This window comes from Glycine soja, chromosome 1, assembly GCF_004193775.1.
Source record: "Glycine soja cultivar W05 chromosome 1, ASM419377v2, whole genome shotgun sequence".
NCBI classification, from domain to species: domain Eukaryota; kingdom Viridiplantae; phylum Streptophyta; class Magnoliopsida; order Fabales; family Fabaceae; genus Glycine; species Glycine soja.
In genome coordinates, this window is record NC_041002.1 from 40,034,714 (window position 1) to 40,052,386 (window position 17,673).

General features: G+C 28.6%; 1 protein-coding gene and 1 long non-coding RNA gene across 3 annotated transcripts; one reads left to right on the forward strand and one right to left on the reverse strand.

Moving 5' to 3' along the window:
* The first annotated feature begins 367 nt into the window (after window positions 1–367).
* On the forward strand, window positions 368–16,651 carry LOC114415862 (alcohol dehydrogenase-like 4). Of its 2 annotated transcripts, XM_028380726.1 has the most exons (11): window positions 412–438; window positions 3,028–3,115; window positions 3,263–3,399; window positions 3,532–3,581; window positions 3,877–4,223; window positions 9,858–9,940; window positions 14,908–14,983; window positions 15,166–15,227; window positions 15,340–15,435; window positions 15,823–15,984; window positions 16,403–16,651. In XM_028380726.1, exons 1-11 carry the CDS (start codon window positions 418–420, stop codon window positions 16,511–16,513), a joined length of 1,233 nt encoding a protein of 410 aa, XP_028236527.1. In that variant the 5' UTR covers window positions 412–417; the 3' UTR covers window positions 16,514–16,651. The 2 variants fall into 2 exon arrangements, with proteins under 2 accessions (XP_028236531.1, XP_028236527.1); XM_028380730.1 differs by lacking the exons at window positions 15,166–15,227; window positions 15,340–15,435 and having other exon boundaries at window positions 368–438.
* LOC114415875 lies at window positions 9,674–11,109 on the reverse strand. Its single transcript, XR_003667421.1, has 2 exons — window positions 10,821–11,109; window positions 9,674–9,975 (listed from the first exon to the last, which is right to left on the reverse strand). It is a non-coding gene; the product is annotated as an uncharacterized LOC114415875 (long non-coding RNA).
* Window positions 16,652–17,673: the final 1,022 nt, after the last annotated feature.

Genomic DNA, 17,673 nt, shown 5'->3' on the forward strand with positions numbered 1-17,673 from the left:
CTAATATTCAATACAAATTCCCAAATCTTTAGTGTACATGTGCAGACTTAAATGGAGGTTAAAACTTTATTTGCTTATTTTTCTGTGTGAGTAGAATGAACATTGTTAGATATTGGAGATATCTTTAATTAGGGTAATTTTGTCCTTAAATTAAGAAATTATAGCATTTACATAATTATAGTAATTAGGCAATTATTTTATCCTTTAATTATGTTTTATTTTAATTTATTATGCATTGATAATTTAATGCATTTTATCTATTTTCTAAAGATTAATATATTTTACTCTCGATTTTTAGGTTGTGCTGGATGAGGCTACCAGGTCTAATCTCTTACTCTTGTCTAAGTTTTATTGTTATTGACTTGGAAACATCCAACATTACATGGTTGAGGCTGCCAGGTTTTTAGCATAACCTATATGCACAACATGTCTGAACAGGTTTCTTATTTTTATATAGTTTTTATTTCTTAATTGTAATCTTTGTAAGTTTTTATTCATTTTTAGCTTTTTAAAATTTTTATCCTTGTAAGTTTGTGTTTTTTTTTAATTATGGTTTCTATAAGCTTAAAGATAAAAGGGCTAAAAGAGAAAAAATTAAAATATTAAAAGATATTTGTTTTCTAAGGCGGTTATTACATTAGAACCGTCTTAGAAAGTCTGTCATTAGACTTTCTAAGACGGATCTGATATAATAACCGTCTTAGAAGAATAGACATTCTAAGTCGGTCATTTAAGAACCGTCTTAGAAATTAGTGTTTGACAGACTTTTTAAAACGGTTCTGAAGTAATAATCGTCTTAGAATGACTACTTTCTAAGACGGTTGTTACATCAAAACCGTCTTAGAAAATTCATTCTTTCAACAACGATGTTTTTAAAAACCGTTGTTAATTGAGATTTACTTTTAATAACGTTGGCTATAACGATGGTTAAAAACTATCATAAAAAACTCAATTTAACCATCGTTAAAAAGCTTTATTGTAGTAGTGTTAGCCTAAAATAGCTAAACAGGTAACCCATTCTAAGTAATTTTTATTAGAATTACTGATAAAGGGGTTGCATTTTAAATAAAAGGGAGCTACATAGTCAACAAAAAAAAAAAAACATAGTTAATCAATGCATTTAGATCACCTCCTAGGCCGACCTATAGCTCTTATGATGAAAGTTCTCTTTCCAATTGGACCATTCTTAGGAAAGATCCAACCAAATTTTTATTTCATTCTTACATGAGATTTCAACATTCTCAAGATCCTTTTAAGTTCTAAGTGACTAATGGCTACTTTCTTATATTTTGGATGATTAAGCTATAATAGTTAAGTTACAATTTAGTTGTAATGTTTTTTTTTTGGAAGAACAATTTACTTTTAAACTCTTTTTTGTTTTAATTTCTATGGTGACAATATTATCTATTATTGTGGACACTAACATGCATGGATGTCATGGACATTATTTGGTGTCTTTTTTAATTTTGTTGTAGTCTTGTAGATATTGTCACACTAGAAATTTTATTAGTTTTGATAACATGATAAATGAAATTTGTAATTTAAAGATGAAAACAAATTTATTATATAATTATCGTGGACTATTTTATTATTTAGTTATATTTGTTGGGACTATTTTGTTGTTGTATAAGAACATATTAGAATGAAATCTAAAAAAATAAGTTTCTTCTCAAAATAAGATTAACTACATAAATTTTAATATCAATAGTAAAAAAATTTCATTGACATTTTAATTCAAAACACCCTGTGTTGATATTAAATGTCTTCTGCACATATGAATTTGTAGCGTAAACAACAATATGTCATTATGCACTCAACATTAATGAAAATAGTGAATACTTGATAATTTGATTAATTTGTCACAAGATTTACACTTATGTGAACTAAATTGATCATTTTCAAAATATAAATACCAAATAGAGCCGTGGTCAAGGAGACTAGAGCAGAAGTTCACATTAGTAGTAACAAAAGGGGGAGATCAAGGAACCATCTCTTTTTAGCTTAATCCTCATTGTTAAGATAATATTTTTTACCGAAAATCTTGTACAAATACAGGTTAATATGATTTTGAGTAAATATACAATACCATTTCCAAAACTCACAACCTGCGGCTCCAAATACTTATGTAAATGTACAATTTAATCCTGAATATCGAGATCAATTAACTTCAAAACAAATTAATCCTTCTTGCAAAATATGAAATTATACCCATATTTAGTAACTTAAATTGTTATTAAGATAAATATTAAGAATTGTAATCGACACGAAGTACCATTGAATGCATGAATTAATTAGAAGGAAGTTATTTCAGTTTAATAGTGGCCAAAGAAAAAAATTTGCCACCCATTACTTAACTCAAACAAGATTATTTCTTGTTGAAGACATTTGTTATTCGTAAAAAATTGTGTTTTTGTATACAATTTTTTTTTATATAAATTTGTAGACTAAATTGATAGAATAAAACTAACTTGTCATCTAAAAAAAAAAAAATACTAACTTATCATGAGATAGACAATTTTAAAGGTTGGTTTATGTACATACAAACTTTTATAATCAAATTCACTAAAGTTGTCATTTTTAAGACAAAATTGTACTTATGTTTATAACATTATTATTTGTATTTTTGCATAATTAATACTCCGTGCATCAAATAGGAAACCCACCTTAAAAGTTAAGAGTGCGGAAAAATATAAATTTAATTAATCAGCCGATCCAAGATTTGCCAAGAAACACCAATTCAAACCAGAAGTCAAAATAGGACAAAAGAAAAACAGAAGTCAAAATAATACTGTAATTAAATACGAAAAATTTATTTCCCCAAAACTCAAAACATTATTTCTTAAATAATTAATATAAATAATAAAAAAAATATTTTTTAATTGTTAAACACGTGCTTTGGAAAAACATCCACATGAGCTAGCTAGCTTCTCAGTGAGAAAACTCCAAATCTTAATTATGTAGCCGGCCCTGCCCTTATTTTTCATTTTCATCATAAATTTGCATCGTTGTATATGCTTGAACTCTCAGCTAGGGAGAAGAAAGATGGAAGATCCAGAGGTTATTATTGGGAGCTTGAATCCAAATGATACCAGGGGAAAGACCGTTACTTGCAAAGGTACGTAACACCAAAATTCTATATTATATGTTCAGATCATATCCCACAATTCTCTCATAATGCATGCCAAATTTCTCATTCTCATAAAGCAATATTAATTAATCATCATTATTATTATTATTATCATCAATATTCATCATCATGAAGCTGCCGTGGCATATGGTCCTGGAGAGCCCTTTGTGGTGGAACGTGTTCTTGTTCATCCTCCTCAGAAAATGGAGGTTCGAATCAAGATCCTCTTCACTTCAATCTGCCACACCGATCTCAGTGCTTGGCAAGGCGAGGTATATATATAATTATATATAATATGTCTAATTAAATATCTTTAACACGCAACTTTGATAGTCAAACATAAGTTATCTAATATATTGTTTATTTGATGCTTCTTATTTTCCTTCTTTTATGGGGCACCAAAGAATGAGGCTCAACGTGCATATCCTCGGATTTTCGGCCATGAAGCTTCCGGGTAGGTCACAAAAATATCCATACAACTATGGCAAATTATAACATTAATGATTTAGACACTCTTTGGACAAGAAGATAAAATTAATAAATCCCGAGCTTTTGAGTTTTTATAGAAGTACTTAACTGTATAAAAATTTATTTTAATTTATAAAAAAACTGAATTTATTTTTTCATCTTTGGGATAAGTTTGACAATATCTTAATTGTACATAAAAAATATATCTTCTATCACATGAAATTGAATTGAAACTGAGAACATTTGTGATTTTTTGTGGGTGTGTTATTGTGAATTTTTAGGATTGTGGAGAGTGTGGGTGAAGGAGTAAATGACATGAAAGAAGGGGACTTGGTGGTGCCAATTTTCAATGGGGAATGTGGGGATTGTAAATATTGCAAGTGTGAGAAAACCAACATGTGTGAGAGATTTGGGGTGGATCCTATGAAGAAGGTGATGGCTAGTGATGGTGCCACTAGGTTTTCTACAATGGATGGAAAACCCATCTTCCATTTCTTGAACACTTCAACTTTCACGGAGTACACGGTGGTGGATTCAGCATGCGTCGTCAAGATTCACGTTGATGGCGATGGCGACCTCAATCCCTACATTAAAAGACTTACCTTACTCAGTTGTGGTGTATCTACGGGTAAGCAACTTGGCCAACCTCAATAATTTAAAATATTACAAGCTTCAAATTTTACTCATTTAGCCTTACAAATTATTGAGTTTTTTTTTAACATAGTTTATTTGTACTTTTAGAAATATATTAGGAAATTTATCTTGGCTAGCAGTTTTTCTTTTGATGATTAAACAAATGTGCTTTAACTAAATTAACATAACCTATTAGCTAGACAATACATATAATAATAATAATAATAATAATAATAATAATAATCCTATTAGATTGTTAGTTTTTTTTTCTCTCCCCTATTTAATTGAGGACCCACAACCCATCACTCTGTGTATCACGAGATTTGTAATTATATGCAAACTTGATATATTAAATAGTACACTAACAAATAAAAAATAATAAAAAGTCTACTTGAAGAATAATGCGTTTTCATTTTCACCTCTCTTTTATGATTTCAAATTCGCTATATTTGATTTTCTGTATGTCTCTCTGTCTTCTCTTTATCTTTTTATCTATCTATAGAGAGACAAAAGAAAAACACCAACAAAAGAGACAATAATATATATTTTCAAAAATAACTCTTGCTGAAATTATTTTCTACAACAATTACATATTAAAATATTAAATTTTCTAATAATTATATAATATTTTCTTGCTACAATAATAGTGACAAGATTAGTACTTTTTGGATCCTGTAGATACTAGCTACAAAAATCATCTTTATTAGGCTGATCCTAGTAAATTTTTGTATAATAATCATTTTTTAAAATATATGAATTCATATAGAATTTCACACTTTTAAAAATCATATATTATATTTATTTTATTAATAAATATATTTTATTTCATGAATATAATATTTAATAATATCATGTAAATTACGTTTATATTATATTTATTAAATACTATAAATAATACATTATTAGTAAAATTGACTTTACAAAAATTTATTAAACATGATATATATTTAAAATGAATTTAATTTAATTTTTATAAATTGTTTTAAAAACTATATCTATTAAATATAATTTATATATAAATATAGAAATTAATTAAAAATTTGAATATAATTTCAACAAATATAATACTGAAATTAAGATTAAATTAATATTTAATATATGTATTCCAGTCTATTTTATTTTTATATATAGATATTATTTACATCTAAAAATCTGTAAAAATTTATGAATAGTAAAATATAATGATAAAAATTTAAATTTTTATATCTAACCTATATTAGGTGTAATATTCATTAAAGAATAATTAAACTAGTGCACCAAATTAAAAGTAAACGTAACCTTTTCTCTTATTTTAAAATTTCTTGATCCACTTTTGTGCGTTGCGTGTCTCTTTGTTTGTTAGGAGTAATATCACCCAAAAGAACAACGAATTGGTAAAAGAAGGCACCTAGTTTTTTTGGTTTTTTTTTTTTGTTATTTTAAAAGAAGGTACCCTCTTAATTAATTGTTTTGCCAGTAACGTACGTGGAATCGGATATTAATAAAAGATACAAGGTTGATGGGTAGAAAAGAAAGAGAGAAATAAAAGAGAGAAAGGTCGAAATCAATTGTTAAAAAAAATTAATTATTAATATTTGTCATAAAAAATTAAAAGTATATAAATTAAGAATCCTAACTAGGAGTCTCGTGTGAGGAATGGAAATAAATATTTATCTCCATTTTACTAAAAATATGAATGCAAGTATTTTAAGATTTTATTTGTGTAATGAAAAACAAAATTGTTAAGAAAGGTAAAATTTACTTTACTGATCTCGACATCATAAGATAATTAGTTTTCCATTACCACTAGTATTTTTAGTATTAAATTTTAATATTTATACGTTCGTTCCCTATTTTTCTGCCGTTGGTCTCTCCGTCTGACTGCTATGATCCTAAATTTCGTCCAAGAGTGATGTATAGTTAGTTATTTTTTCTTTCTTCACCCAATATAACAATCGTTCACTCCAAAATTTTGGACACACTGAATTTTAATTAATACAAGGCTTGCAAATAAAGAATTTGACTACGTAGTAATTTAAGCTGTTAGACAATGAAATGTTCAGACATATAATGCAAGCAAGGAAAGCCACTTTTATGATTGGCTTCTTTGGAGTAAAGGCCAAATTAAGCTCGGGTCTTCTTTTCTTATATTTTCAACTCAAAATTTAGGTACTATGTGTGCTTATGCCTAAGTAAAATAATATAAATGAGACTCAAGCTTTTATCTTTCGTCTCTTATTGGATGCAAATCAAAATTATTTGGCTTGACTAAGTAAATACGTTGACTTAGTTTTCTTTGATGTATAAAAAAGTCTAAATCAATTGAATATGATAATAAAATATAAATTATTGTAAATTTTATAGTATCTAACTTTGATTTCTATGTTAAAAGAAGCTTCCCTTAGTGTTAGGCAGTCACAGCCCTTGATGCATTAGGATGTTCCTTGTCCTCACCTAATTAACTACCCTCCTTAACTCTTAGGGATAGTTTAGGTTGAGTTGTGTTTCTGTTGTTTTTGCTTCCAATATAAGTAATAATAGAAAGAAAAAAAAAGTATCCCCATGGAAATCAATTCATTGGAACTTGGAAGTCTTGTTTGCAAGTTTCTTTTACATTTCGTTTTCTTTGTTCCCTAATAAAGAGGATGAACGTGGGCCATATATACCCTTTTCATCGATTATTTTTAATTATCATTAAAGAGGGTTTGCTATGTGATGATCATCACTTGTAAGAATTTAGCCAAGGCATATTTGCACAATTGGTTAAAGATCTAAGTATAAATTCTTACTCATATATATATATATATATACATATATATATATATATATATATATATATATATATATATATATATATATATATATATATATATATGAGTAGGCTTTGAATCCCGTTTTTGCACTTTCCCTGCTCGGTAGGCATTCTTCTCCATAAAAATCTCCCAACATCTTAGAGCTAGTTCAGTAACTATAACTGATGAAATCATTTTCCCTTTGAGCCTGTGCAGTAATCTTAGTAGGCCTCAGTTGGTAGTCTTAACATGCTATTAAAGTCCTGTATACTTCAATAAAAAAAAACTAAATATGTTTTTGGTGCATGTTATATGTTATTTTTTTGTTTTAGTTCTTATAATTTTTTTAAAATGATCCTAGTAAAATTCATTTTTATATTTTGGTCCTAATTATTTTGTTTTAGTCCTCGTAATATTTTGATGTTTTTTTTATTTTAGTTCTTATAATATTTTATTTTAGTCCTTGTAATATATTAATTTTTTATTTTAGTCCTTGTAATATATGTCATTTTTTATTTTGGTTTTGGTCCTTATAATATATTCATTTTTCATTTTAATCCTTATAATATTTTGTTTATTTTAAATTAGTTCATCGAAAAACATATTTGATAGTGATTAAAAGTAAATTAAATAATCTAAATATTACATGGACAAAAATGAACATATTACAACGACTAAAATAAAATAAGAAGGACTAAAATAAAAAAGAAAAACTTAAATATAAATTTAGTTTCAATATGCTCACACTTTTTAAGTTTTAGTTCTTTTAAGTTTTTTGGTTTAGTTTTGGTCTTGTAAATTTGGACTCTCCCAATTTTAGTCCATTCATGATTCGAAAATTTTCAATTCTAGTCCATGAAAGTTCATGTTAGGGAATAAAATTAAAAAATATATATATAAACTTATAGAGATTAATAGTGAAAAAAATTATAGGAATCAAAATTAAAAATATGCAAACTTGAGAACAAAAAAGAACCAAAAAAAAAAAACTACTTTCAAGTACCAAGGGGTCCTTAAACTTTTACCAAATTTTTAATTAGGCCACTAAACTTACAAGAAATACCTAGCATTAACTATTATTATAATAACAATATACACAACTAATTTAACACTAGCTAACTTAAAACATATATGTATACACATCAAAAATCAAAGTCTCAAGAGATGAAAGGCCATGTCTCCCCCCCTTCCAGATTTGTCCCTATTGACAAAATATACTCCAATTCTACATAAAGTAACCACTAAATGTATTATAATCTCAACTTTTTTGACATCACTTTTTTTATCGGTAAGAATCGAATTCTAAAGTATTAAGAAATTTATAATAATTTTTGTATATTATTTAATTACTTGAGTTAGATTTTGATTTATCGACATACAACTACTTGATTGTTTTTATTTTTGTGGAATTTAACATTTGCACAAACCATAATTTTACCATAATTTTAAATTTTTTATGCTATATGTCTTTGTGGTTTGACATATATTTTTGTAATTTTTATACTTTATTAAATTTAGTTTTGTACATTTTTATGTGCAAACCACATTTGTTTCAAAGTAATTCAACCTACAAAATAACTTCAATCTTTTTTTTTTTTAAAAAAAAAAGAGTTGTTTAACCTATTATTAGTGTGAGATTAATTTTTTTTCCTACATAAAAAAAAGAAGAAAGATCTTGAATGATAAATAGGCTTACCATTTTATTATTAAAAACAACAATTGGGAGCTATACGACACATGCAGCACAATAGAGTAATAACGTACATAAATCTATATTATCAGGCTCCAAAGATCCAAGAAATTTTAAAATAACAACTTATGCCCCACCAACAATCCACTTTTAATTATGAACGATTCCAAAACAAAAATCGAAAATCACTTAAAAAAATTAAAAATCGATCCAAATCAATATTTTTTAGATTTAATTGGATTGATTTATTGTCAAATCATATAGTGGATTCAGTTTGCGGTTTGTATCTAAAAATATTATATATTATTTTTTAATATTTTCATTTTAATAATACAACTAGAATGACAATTATATTAACTAGGAATATATTTATCAATACATAATATTAATTAATATCACAAGTTTTTTTAATGTTTGTTTAAAAAGGGTATATCACAAGTGACAATTGTCTAATTTTTTTTATCTATTTTATGACATTTTTATAGTGATGCTTTTATAATTATTAGAAAAAATGAAACAAAATCATTTATTCAAACAAAAAAGATTAATTCGTTAACTCTAATTAACAATGAGTACTAGAAAAATATATATCATGCGTGATTTTGATAAACTTTTGATTTCTTTATTATAATATTAATTAGTTACATATAATATATAATATAATGCCTTAGATCAAATTTTGGCTATTGTGTACATTAATCGATAGAATTTTGATAGAAGTTTATTATAGAGTGTTAAACGTATTAGTAAGTTATATAGATTTTTATTAATAGATTTTTTAATATAATTTGATTTAAAAGAGGAAAAGAATGTGGAGAAATTTTAATAGAATAATTATTTAAGTAAAAATTGTAAAAATTGATTCAATTAAACTGTAAAAGATTGATTTTGTTTGTTTCGATAAGATTTAATATTAAATTTAAATCAAATCACATATAATTTTTATGTTTGATTCATATGATTTATTATGCAAAAATTCAAATCAAACCACACTACCAACACCCTTACCATTAATTACATTTAACTCATCATATGTTTGGCTGAGTATTAGACCAATGATGCATCAATAATCATGTTATGTGAACTATATATTTGTGACAATAGTAAATGACGTGATCAAATGAGCATGAGTAGTTTAGACCAAATTGATAATGTGTGTCATGTGTAGGTGTTGGAGCTGCTTGGAATACCGCTGATGTGCATTTTGGTTCAGCTGTAGCTGTCTTTGGTTTAGGTGCTGTGGGTCTCTCTGTAAGTGAAAGCTTTGGTTATTGCTCTTTTATTCGCTGCAATTAAAATAATAGTTAAAACGTAATTTTAATTTTTTATTTTTTAATTCATAATTTTAAACCTCCTATTAAAAATAGAGATATACAATACAATCTCTTGAGTTTTCAATAAAGAAATTTCATTTTATAATCCAATTTAATATGTTTTGACAACCTTTAAAAGTTTTTAGGTTGACTTTCGGTTAGAACAATTTATCTTACGTTACATTTAGGAGATGTATTTGATTAGAATTTTAAGAAATTAGTTTTACACATGAAAATCTCCTAAATTTTAAAAGATTTTGTAACAATGTAATAACTTTTGAGAGTATTTTTTAAGAAAATTATGATTAAAATTTTGTAATTTAAATTTTAATGAACTTAAAACTAAATTCATAAGATTTGAGATAATTTTATGAATTCATAAAATTTTAAAGAATTTTATGAATTTTTATAAAACATTCAAATTTTAACAAATAAATGATAAGTTTTGAATAGAAAAAAAGTAAAATCAATACAAATTTTTATAATCCTTTTAAAAAGTATTTTAAAATCGTAATTCATTATTTAGAAAGGAAACGAAAGTTACAACTATTGTCTAATCAAATAAAAAAAACTTTGGAATTCAACATTAATAGAAAATCTTGGGGTTCTTAATTTTTTGGAAAAGGTTCACTCAACTTGATAAAAAAAAAAAAGGCTATAGTTATAGGGGATCCAGTCAGCTTCAGGAGAATTTTCGCAAACAGCTTGCCGGCATGATCTAATGGAGAAATTATGAAGACGTTTATAAGCTGTTAAAGAAAAAACTTTTGGTACACACAAACAGTCACAATAAAAAGAGAAAAGAAGGAGAAGCTTACGACTTTAAAATGATAAAGCGGCCACAAACTTATTTGCTCTGTTACTTTTGTTTAGAAGCTTGGTGCTGCGTGTCCAAGCTAGAAGACATTTTTTATCTCATCACTTCTCCAGTAGTGGACTTTATTTTCCAAAGGATTCCTTTTTTTTTTCTCTGTTTCGGTGCCACAAGCCACAAGCAGGGATGGTGGGATCAGTAATTGAGAGATTACTAATAAGAGCTGAATTTGAGAGACATGGGCAAGGAAAAAGAGGGAGAAGGAAAAAGAAAAACGGAAAGAAACCATAAAAAGAAAAAAGTCTAAAAAATTTCAAAAGTTTGAATGTGATTGTCTAATGGGTATGATAAAAATCTCAAAAGTTTGAATGTGATTGTCTAATGGGTATGATATTTATATTTTCTACTAAAAAATCTCATAAAATTTATCAAAATTTATTTAAAAAAAACATTAAAATTTGAAAACTTTTGAATATCAAGAGACTTTTTATAAATTATAAAAAATCTTAATTAAATATCAACAGATTTTATTATAATTAGATTAAATATCATAAGACTTATTTTTATCATTTAAAAGTATAGATGGAATATCATAAGATTTTTTAATAAAAAATTCTTTTAAAATCCTTCAAAATCTTAATTGAATACATCCCTTTAATGATTTTCTTTAATAGTTATTATTTTATTAGTTTATTTTTCAATGGACATATTTTTTTACAATAGACATTATAAAAATTAATAAAATTTTATTTTTGAAATAATTATTTATTAAATGGAAATATCTAGTCATCAATTAATAAATTCAAAAAATATAATTGTTAGTTAACATTTAAGACGGTCAATGTAAGTAACTTAAAAGCCAATGCACCCATTTAGACAATAAGATCAAATTTTCTAATTTTTTGAAAATTGAGAGACAAAATGTTTATATTTTTTAATAGTAGGACCAAAATTGTGTATTGAAGAAATAAGAAAATAAAAGTTATATTTTAGTAAATAATAGAAATTTTAATTTTTTTCATATTTGATTGAAATTATTTTTCAGAAAGTAATTTTTAAATAGCTTAAATATAATTTAGCCTCTATAAAATCAATGAGTTTTTATTTGAGAAATGCTAAAGACTCCTTCGACGAATAAGGCAACCCAATTAAAACACGACAATTGGCAAACACTTTTTAAAACTTTTTTCTTCCAAATTTGCCCTTCTGAGTCAACCTTTCTATCCAATTTTAGCCTTTTCAATGAGTCTACCACATGCTCCTCCTTCTTCGTTTCTCACACCCATGCACCCCTTTGACATTGGCGGAAGAACCAAATCAATCAAAGTCTAATGAAATTTTGCATCTTAAGATATCAATCAAAAGTTATGTTGTTATGATTGTTCCAAATTGTTAATTTTGAAGTTTACTTATGAATGTAATGTTATCGAGAAACCAATGTTATGATGGAGTTTCTGAAGTACTCCATCACCACCTCCTTGTCACCTCCACTCCAGGTTCGTTAGCGATAACACCGCCACGAACCCCCCACAATTGTGGTCCAGGTGGTTGGAAAACTTCCATGAAGCACCGTCGTTCGTAACATCTTTGATTGTTGACTTCTCAACGGTTTACACACTATGATACTTCACACGGTAACACTTCACTCAACATCCTTGTTGGTCAGAATGCTCCACCGATCAAAATCCTCTGTAAGTAACCTTTTTCGAGACCTCGACAATCTGTTTCGGTTGTTTTCATGATCAATGACTGTCCTCACAAACCAGTACAAGACTTTTCAGCATGCTTTGTCCTCACTCACACGCTTTTTGGAAAACTTCCTAGAAGATCACCCTTCCATAACTACTCTAAACAAACATGCTTAATTGTAGAGTTCTTAAGTGTTGGGTTACTAAAAAGTAGATGCATCTTCTTGGTATAGGTAGTACCAATTAATTCTTTTAAGTCATCCTCAACTATACAGTCTCATGCGTGCACAACCTTCGGACCCTTTTCTTTTCGATATGATTCATCAGGGTGTTACATGTCCTCCAACTTCCACTTGGTTTGCTCTTAAATCACATCGTACTAGAGGAGAGGTTTGCTCTGATACCATTTGTAGCGCCCCTAATTGTCGACCTCTCAGTGACTCTCACACTACGACACTTCACACGGTGACACTTTACTCAACGTTGCGAGTGAGGACAAAACACATTGAAAAGTTTCGTGTTGATTTGTGGGGACAATCATTGATCCTTAAAAGCAATTAGGGATGATTGTTGAAGTCTCGGAAATGGTTACCTCCAAAGGGTTTTGACCGGTGGAGGGTTTTAACCAACAAGCATATTGAGTGAAGTATTATTATCGACAATCAGGGGCGTTATAGTCATGGCCCCTGTTCTTTTCCTTTTCCTCCCTCCCCCCTTCTCTCTCTCTCTTGCTTGTAGCAACATCTCTACCACTCATGCCACCACTCACACTGCCATCCCTTCTTTCCGCACATCTCTCTTTCCCTTTTATTTGCTTGTTAAAGGTAGGTGTCAAAGTTTAGAGTTGGTTTGGGTTTCGATGAAGAGGACGTTGTTGTCGTTGTAGTGGACAACGACGACTTCATGGAGGCGTTCAACAATTTGTAACCCCATTGCAGAAGAAGAAAATGGACAACCAAAGGAGATGGTGAGCAAGCTTGCAATGCTGTACAAAAGCAAAAGGAGTTAAAAAAAAAATAGTTAGACAATAGCTTCTAAGAAAGAGAGAGTTACTTTGGTGGTGTGGGATAACTATATATGGGGTAAATTTGGAAATGGAAAAAATTTATAAGTTAAATAAAATGAATTAAAAGGTGTCAAGTTTTAAGGTTTCAAAACATCAGTCGGCTAAATTTTTTTGGTGGATCCGACATTTTTCTTTCTACTTTGATTCGTGTAATTTTTTTAAATCTTTATCCCTAAAAAATTTGAAATCATTATTTTTAGTGCCTATAAAATTAATGAATTTTAGTTTTAGTCTTTATAAAATATTTTGTTTAATTTTCAGTCTCTAAAATGTGAATCACATTTTTTTAGTCCCTAGCATTTATTTCAAGATAAGTAAATTACATTTTAAGATTTTTTTTATTAGAAGTATCACACTTAATAAAACATAAATTAGACTCGGTCATTAAAAGTATAATTTTAAAACTCGGATCGACCTAGAGGTCTGACCAAGTTGGTCATGCTGGTGACATAATTTGATTCAGTGCGACCCAGATTGACTTGTTTGTATGTACGTATTTAGGGGGGGGGGGGGGGGAGTAGAGGCTTGGTCCCCTTGTCCCTCAAGATCCTTTATATACATGAGAAGAAAAATAAAATAAAACAAATTAATATTGATAGAAAAAATTTGATAAGAGAAATGGAATAGAGTTAATGTTACCTTAATTTTCTTCTAGTAGTAGATTTTACCTCTAGTTTTAGACATAAATTTAATAATGAATTTTTTGTAGAACTTTTGATTTATCAAATGATTATTTATTAGAAGTTAAATAATTAAATATTTGTGTAAATTACTCCCCCCCCTCCCCACCCTTTGATGCATTCTTGGATCCATCCTTGTCCATTTGGTTTTATGGTTAAACCGGTGATTAGGTCCGATTGAATTAGTGAACCGGTTGGTCCAATTTTATTTTATTTTTTAAATGAAAAATTTAATAAAGATACAAATAAATATGATACACTAAAAAATTGAATCAACCTTAAATTATTTGGTGGATCAACTTACCACCAAACTATTATAATTAATTATTAAATAACATAATTAATACATATGCTAATATTATGTTACTTGTACTGGTTTTTGTGGTTCAATTATTGATCCACTGGTTCGACTAATGACTCATCAACGGAGTGTCTTGATCGGATCGAACATCCATAGGATATTTAAAACTAAGATTATAAGTCACGCTAATCATATAGAAATTAAAAATGTTTTCTAGCTTTTTTATTACATCAAGTCATCACTCATCATATATTGTCTTTTCCTTTTTACTTTTTCTCATCAAAACATTATGAAAATAATCTTTATTGCAAAACAAAGAAAAATGTTGTAAAGTCCTGCATCTTAAATTGGCACAGGTAGCAGAAGGGGCACGAGCCAGAGGTGCATCCAAAATAATAGGCGTGGACATCAATTCTGACAAATTTATCAAAGGTGATTTTGTCTCATGTATCTCTAGTTCTCTACTCCCTCTCTGCTCTCTTTTATTCTTCTTTACACTTGTTTTCAAAATCATAAAGTAAAAACTCTAAAACTTGACATGAACTTCGTTTTCTTAATGTTATAATATAAAATGCTAACGTGCTATATGACACATTTTATACGTATACTCAAAGCCCGAGCAATGGGCATCACTGACTTCATAAATCCAAGGGATGATGAGAAGCCAGTATATGAGGTTGGAACTCTGTTCCCTATCTATTCATCTCATTTCATAATAGAATATATCATCTTTATATGCATTAATTTTCGCTAGCAAAATGGTAAACTATTTTGTGTATTTTGTGCAGAGGATCAGGGAAATGACTTGTGGAGGTGTGCACTATAGTTTTGAATGTACTGGAAATTTAAACGTTCTAAGGGATGCCTTCTTGTCAGCTCATGAGGTATATGTATCGTAATATCCATGCAGCTGAGTTTTTGGGTTCAATGTTATAATACGTTGCTAAGATTTTAAATTCTAATTGTCGTCACAATTGCAGTCTCATAGCTAGCATTCCTTAGTATCGCCCGCAAAAAATGGAAAAATTATCATTAATGTGGCTATAGTTACAGTTAAAAATTTCTAAAAATCTTGATGCTGTGGTCACAATTATGGTTGGAGACTACTTTTTAAAATCTTGGTATATGTTGCAATATTTCTTCACAAACATTGCTTCTCTTCTCACCCCTAAGTACAATGATGAATAATTTTGAATAAAACTTCCGGAGGGAAAGGGCCACAATATTGTTTAAGCAAGTTATAATTTTGATCTATTCTTATAATGATGCAGGGTTGGGGATTGACTGTGATATTAGGGATTCATCCATCACCACAATTGCTTCCCATCCACCCAATGGAGTTGTTCCAAGGTCGCAGAATAGTAGGATCAGTTTTTGGAGGCTTCAAAGGGAAGACTCAATTGCCACATTTTGCCAAAGAATGCATGGATGGAGTAAGGACTACCATTCTCTGAATTTACATGTTTTCTTTAGGGTTTAATTCTCTACTTATTTCAAAAAAGGAATATCTCATATCACATTTTCTAAAATTGAATAAAATTTAAAACCTAGTAAAAAAATAAAATTATACTTTTCAAGTTTATATTCTATATACATCTATCAATAATTTTAAAAACATCGTACAACACTCTTTTAATTTTTTTATTTGTTTATTTAGAATACCGAAATGAACTTGGCCATTTAACTCTTTTATGTTTTCTATGCCTACAATAACCAATGTGATAGTATTCTATCGATTGATAAAAAAACATACATTTAATGACTGCTCCAACAATTTTCTTCTCTCGAATGATATATTCTAACAATTGAAGTGTAATTAATTATTTCACATTTCGGGTGGCCTGAACTTAGGTGGTGAAGTTGGATGATTTTATCACTCACGAGCTTCCAATCGAGGAGATAAACAAGGCCTTTGATCTTTTAACCGTCGGAAAGTCACTGAGATGTCTTCTACACTTCTAAAAGAATTGTGTTTCTGAGTGTTAATTTCTTTTTTACTTCAGACTCACGTCTAAAACACTATTACATATACCCTAAACCCTAAAGTTCAGTTTCTTTGACATAATTTAAATTCAAGATAAGCAATTTCTTTGCTACATATACTCTTTTTGTTATATATATATATATAGAGAGAGAGCCCTGGTGCAGCGGTAAAGTTGTGCCTTGGTGATTTGTTGGTTATGGGTTCGAATCCGGAAACAGTCTCTTTGCATATGCAAGGGTAAGGCTGCGTACAATATCCCTCCCTCATACCTTCGCATAGCGAAGAACCTCTGGACAATGGGGTACGCTAGTTTATATATATATATATATAGAGAGAAGAGAGAGAGAGAGAGAATTTATATAGCTTGTCTTTATTGAAGCACTCATGGTTTTTACTTGTAACCACATCCATCTAGAACAAGCTTCATAGCTGCCTGAGAATCTGACTCGATAATCCTCTATCACAAGCAAGTTGCAAACCTTTGTTAATTCCCCAAAGTTCTGCATGACTAACAGAACAAATCCATATACTGGTTGAAAATCCAACAATAAAATGGAACTATGATCATGCAAAAGTTCTCCATAGAAAGCCTTACCATTCAAACCATTCACTGCTACATCTAAATTGACTTCTTTAAAATGATTTTCTGGCGGGAATCACTTAATAATCGAATCATTATGCACTCCACGTTAAAAGAAATGGATGATCAACTGAGTCCAATTGATGATTTCAAAAGCAGAAGCCTCCATAGCACGCAAATGGTTGAAAAAAAAAAATAGAATCATTCCTCCTTTAAAAAATAAAATCATTTCTCCTTCGCAATTAAAATCATATTCTTACTCTGTTTTTTTCCTTTACTTTCCTTTTACTACCTTTTGGCTTCCTTTTTCCTCGGAATCATCACTCGTCTTCTTTGAAGTAAAAAACAGAGCTTACGAATGTCTAACTATAATGCAAGTATATTTAGTTAATTTTTTTTTATTTGGATGATGCCAAAATTACCAACGGCCAAGTTGTTGGTAAATTCGCCCTTAAATTTTAGGGTAAAAGTATGCAAAATTTACCGGCAACTCTACTAATAAAAAAAGGTTTAAATATATATTTAGTTCTCAAATTTAGAATATGTTGTTTTAGTTTC

Excerpts from the sequence above, each read along its gene's own strand:
- LOC114415862 (XM_028380726.1), top strand. The coding sequence starts at position 418 with ATGCACAACATGTCTGAACAG. Across the intron at positions 3,400-3,531 it reads TCAGTGCTTGGCAAGGCGAG|AATGAGGCTCAACGTGCATA; the intron begins GTATATATATAA and ends GGGGCACCAAAG. Across the intron at positions 3,582-3,876 it reads TTCGGCCATGAAGCTTCCGG|GATTGTGGAGAGTGTGGGTG; the intron begins GTAGGTCACAAA and ends GTGAATTTTTAG.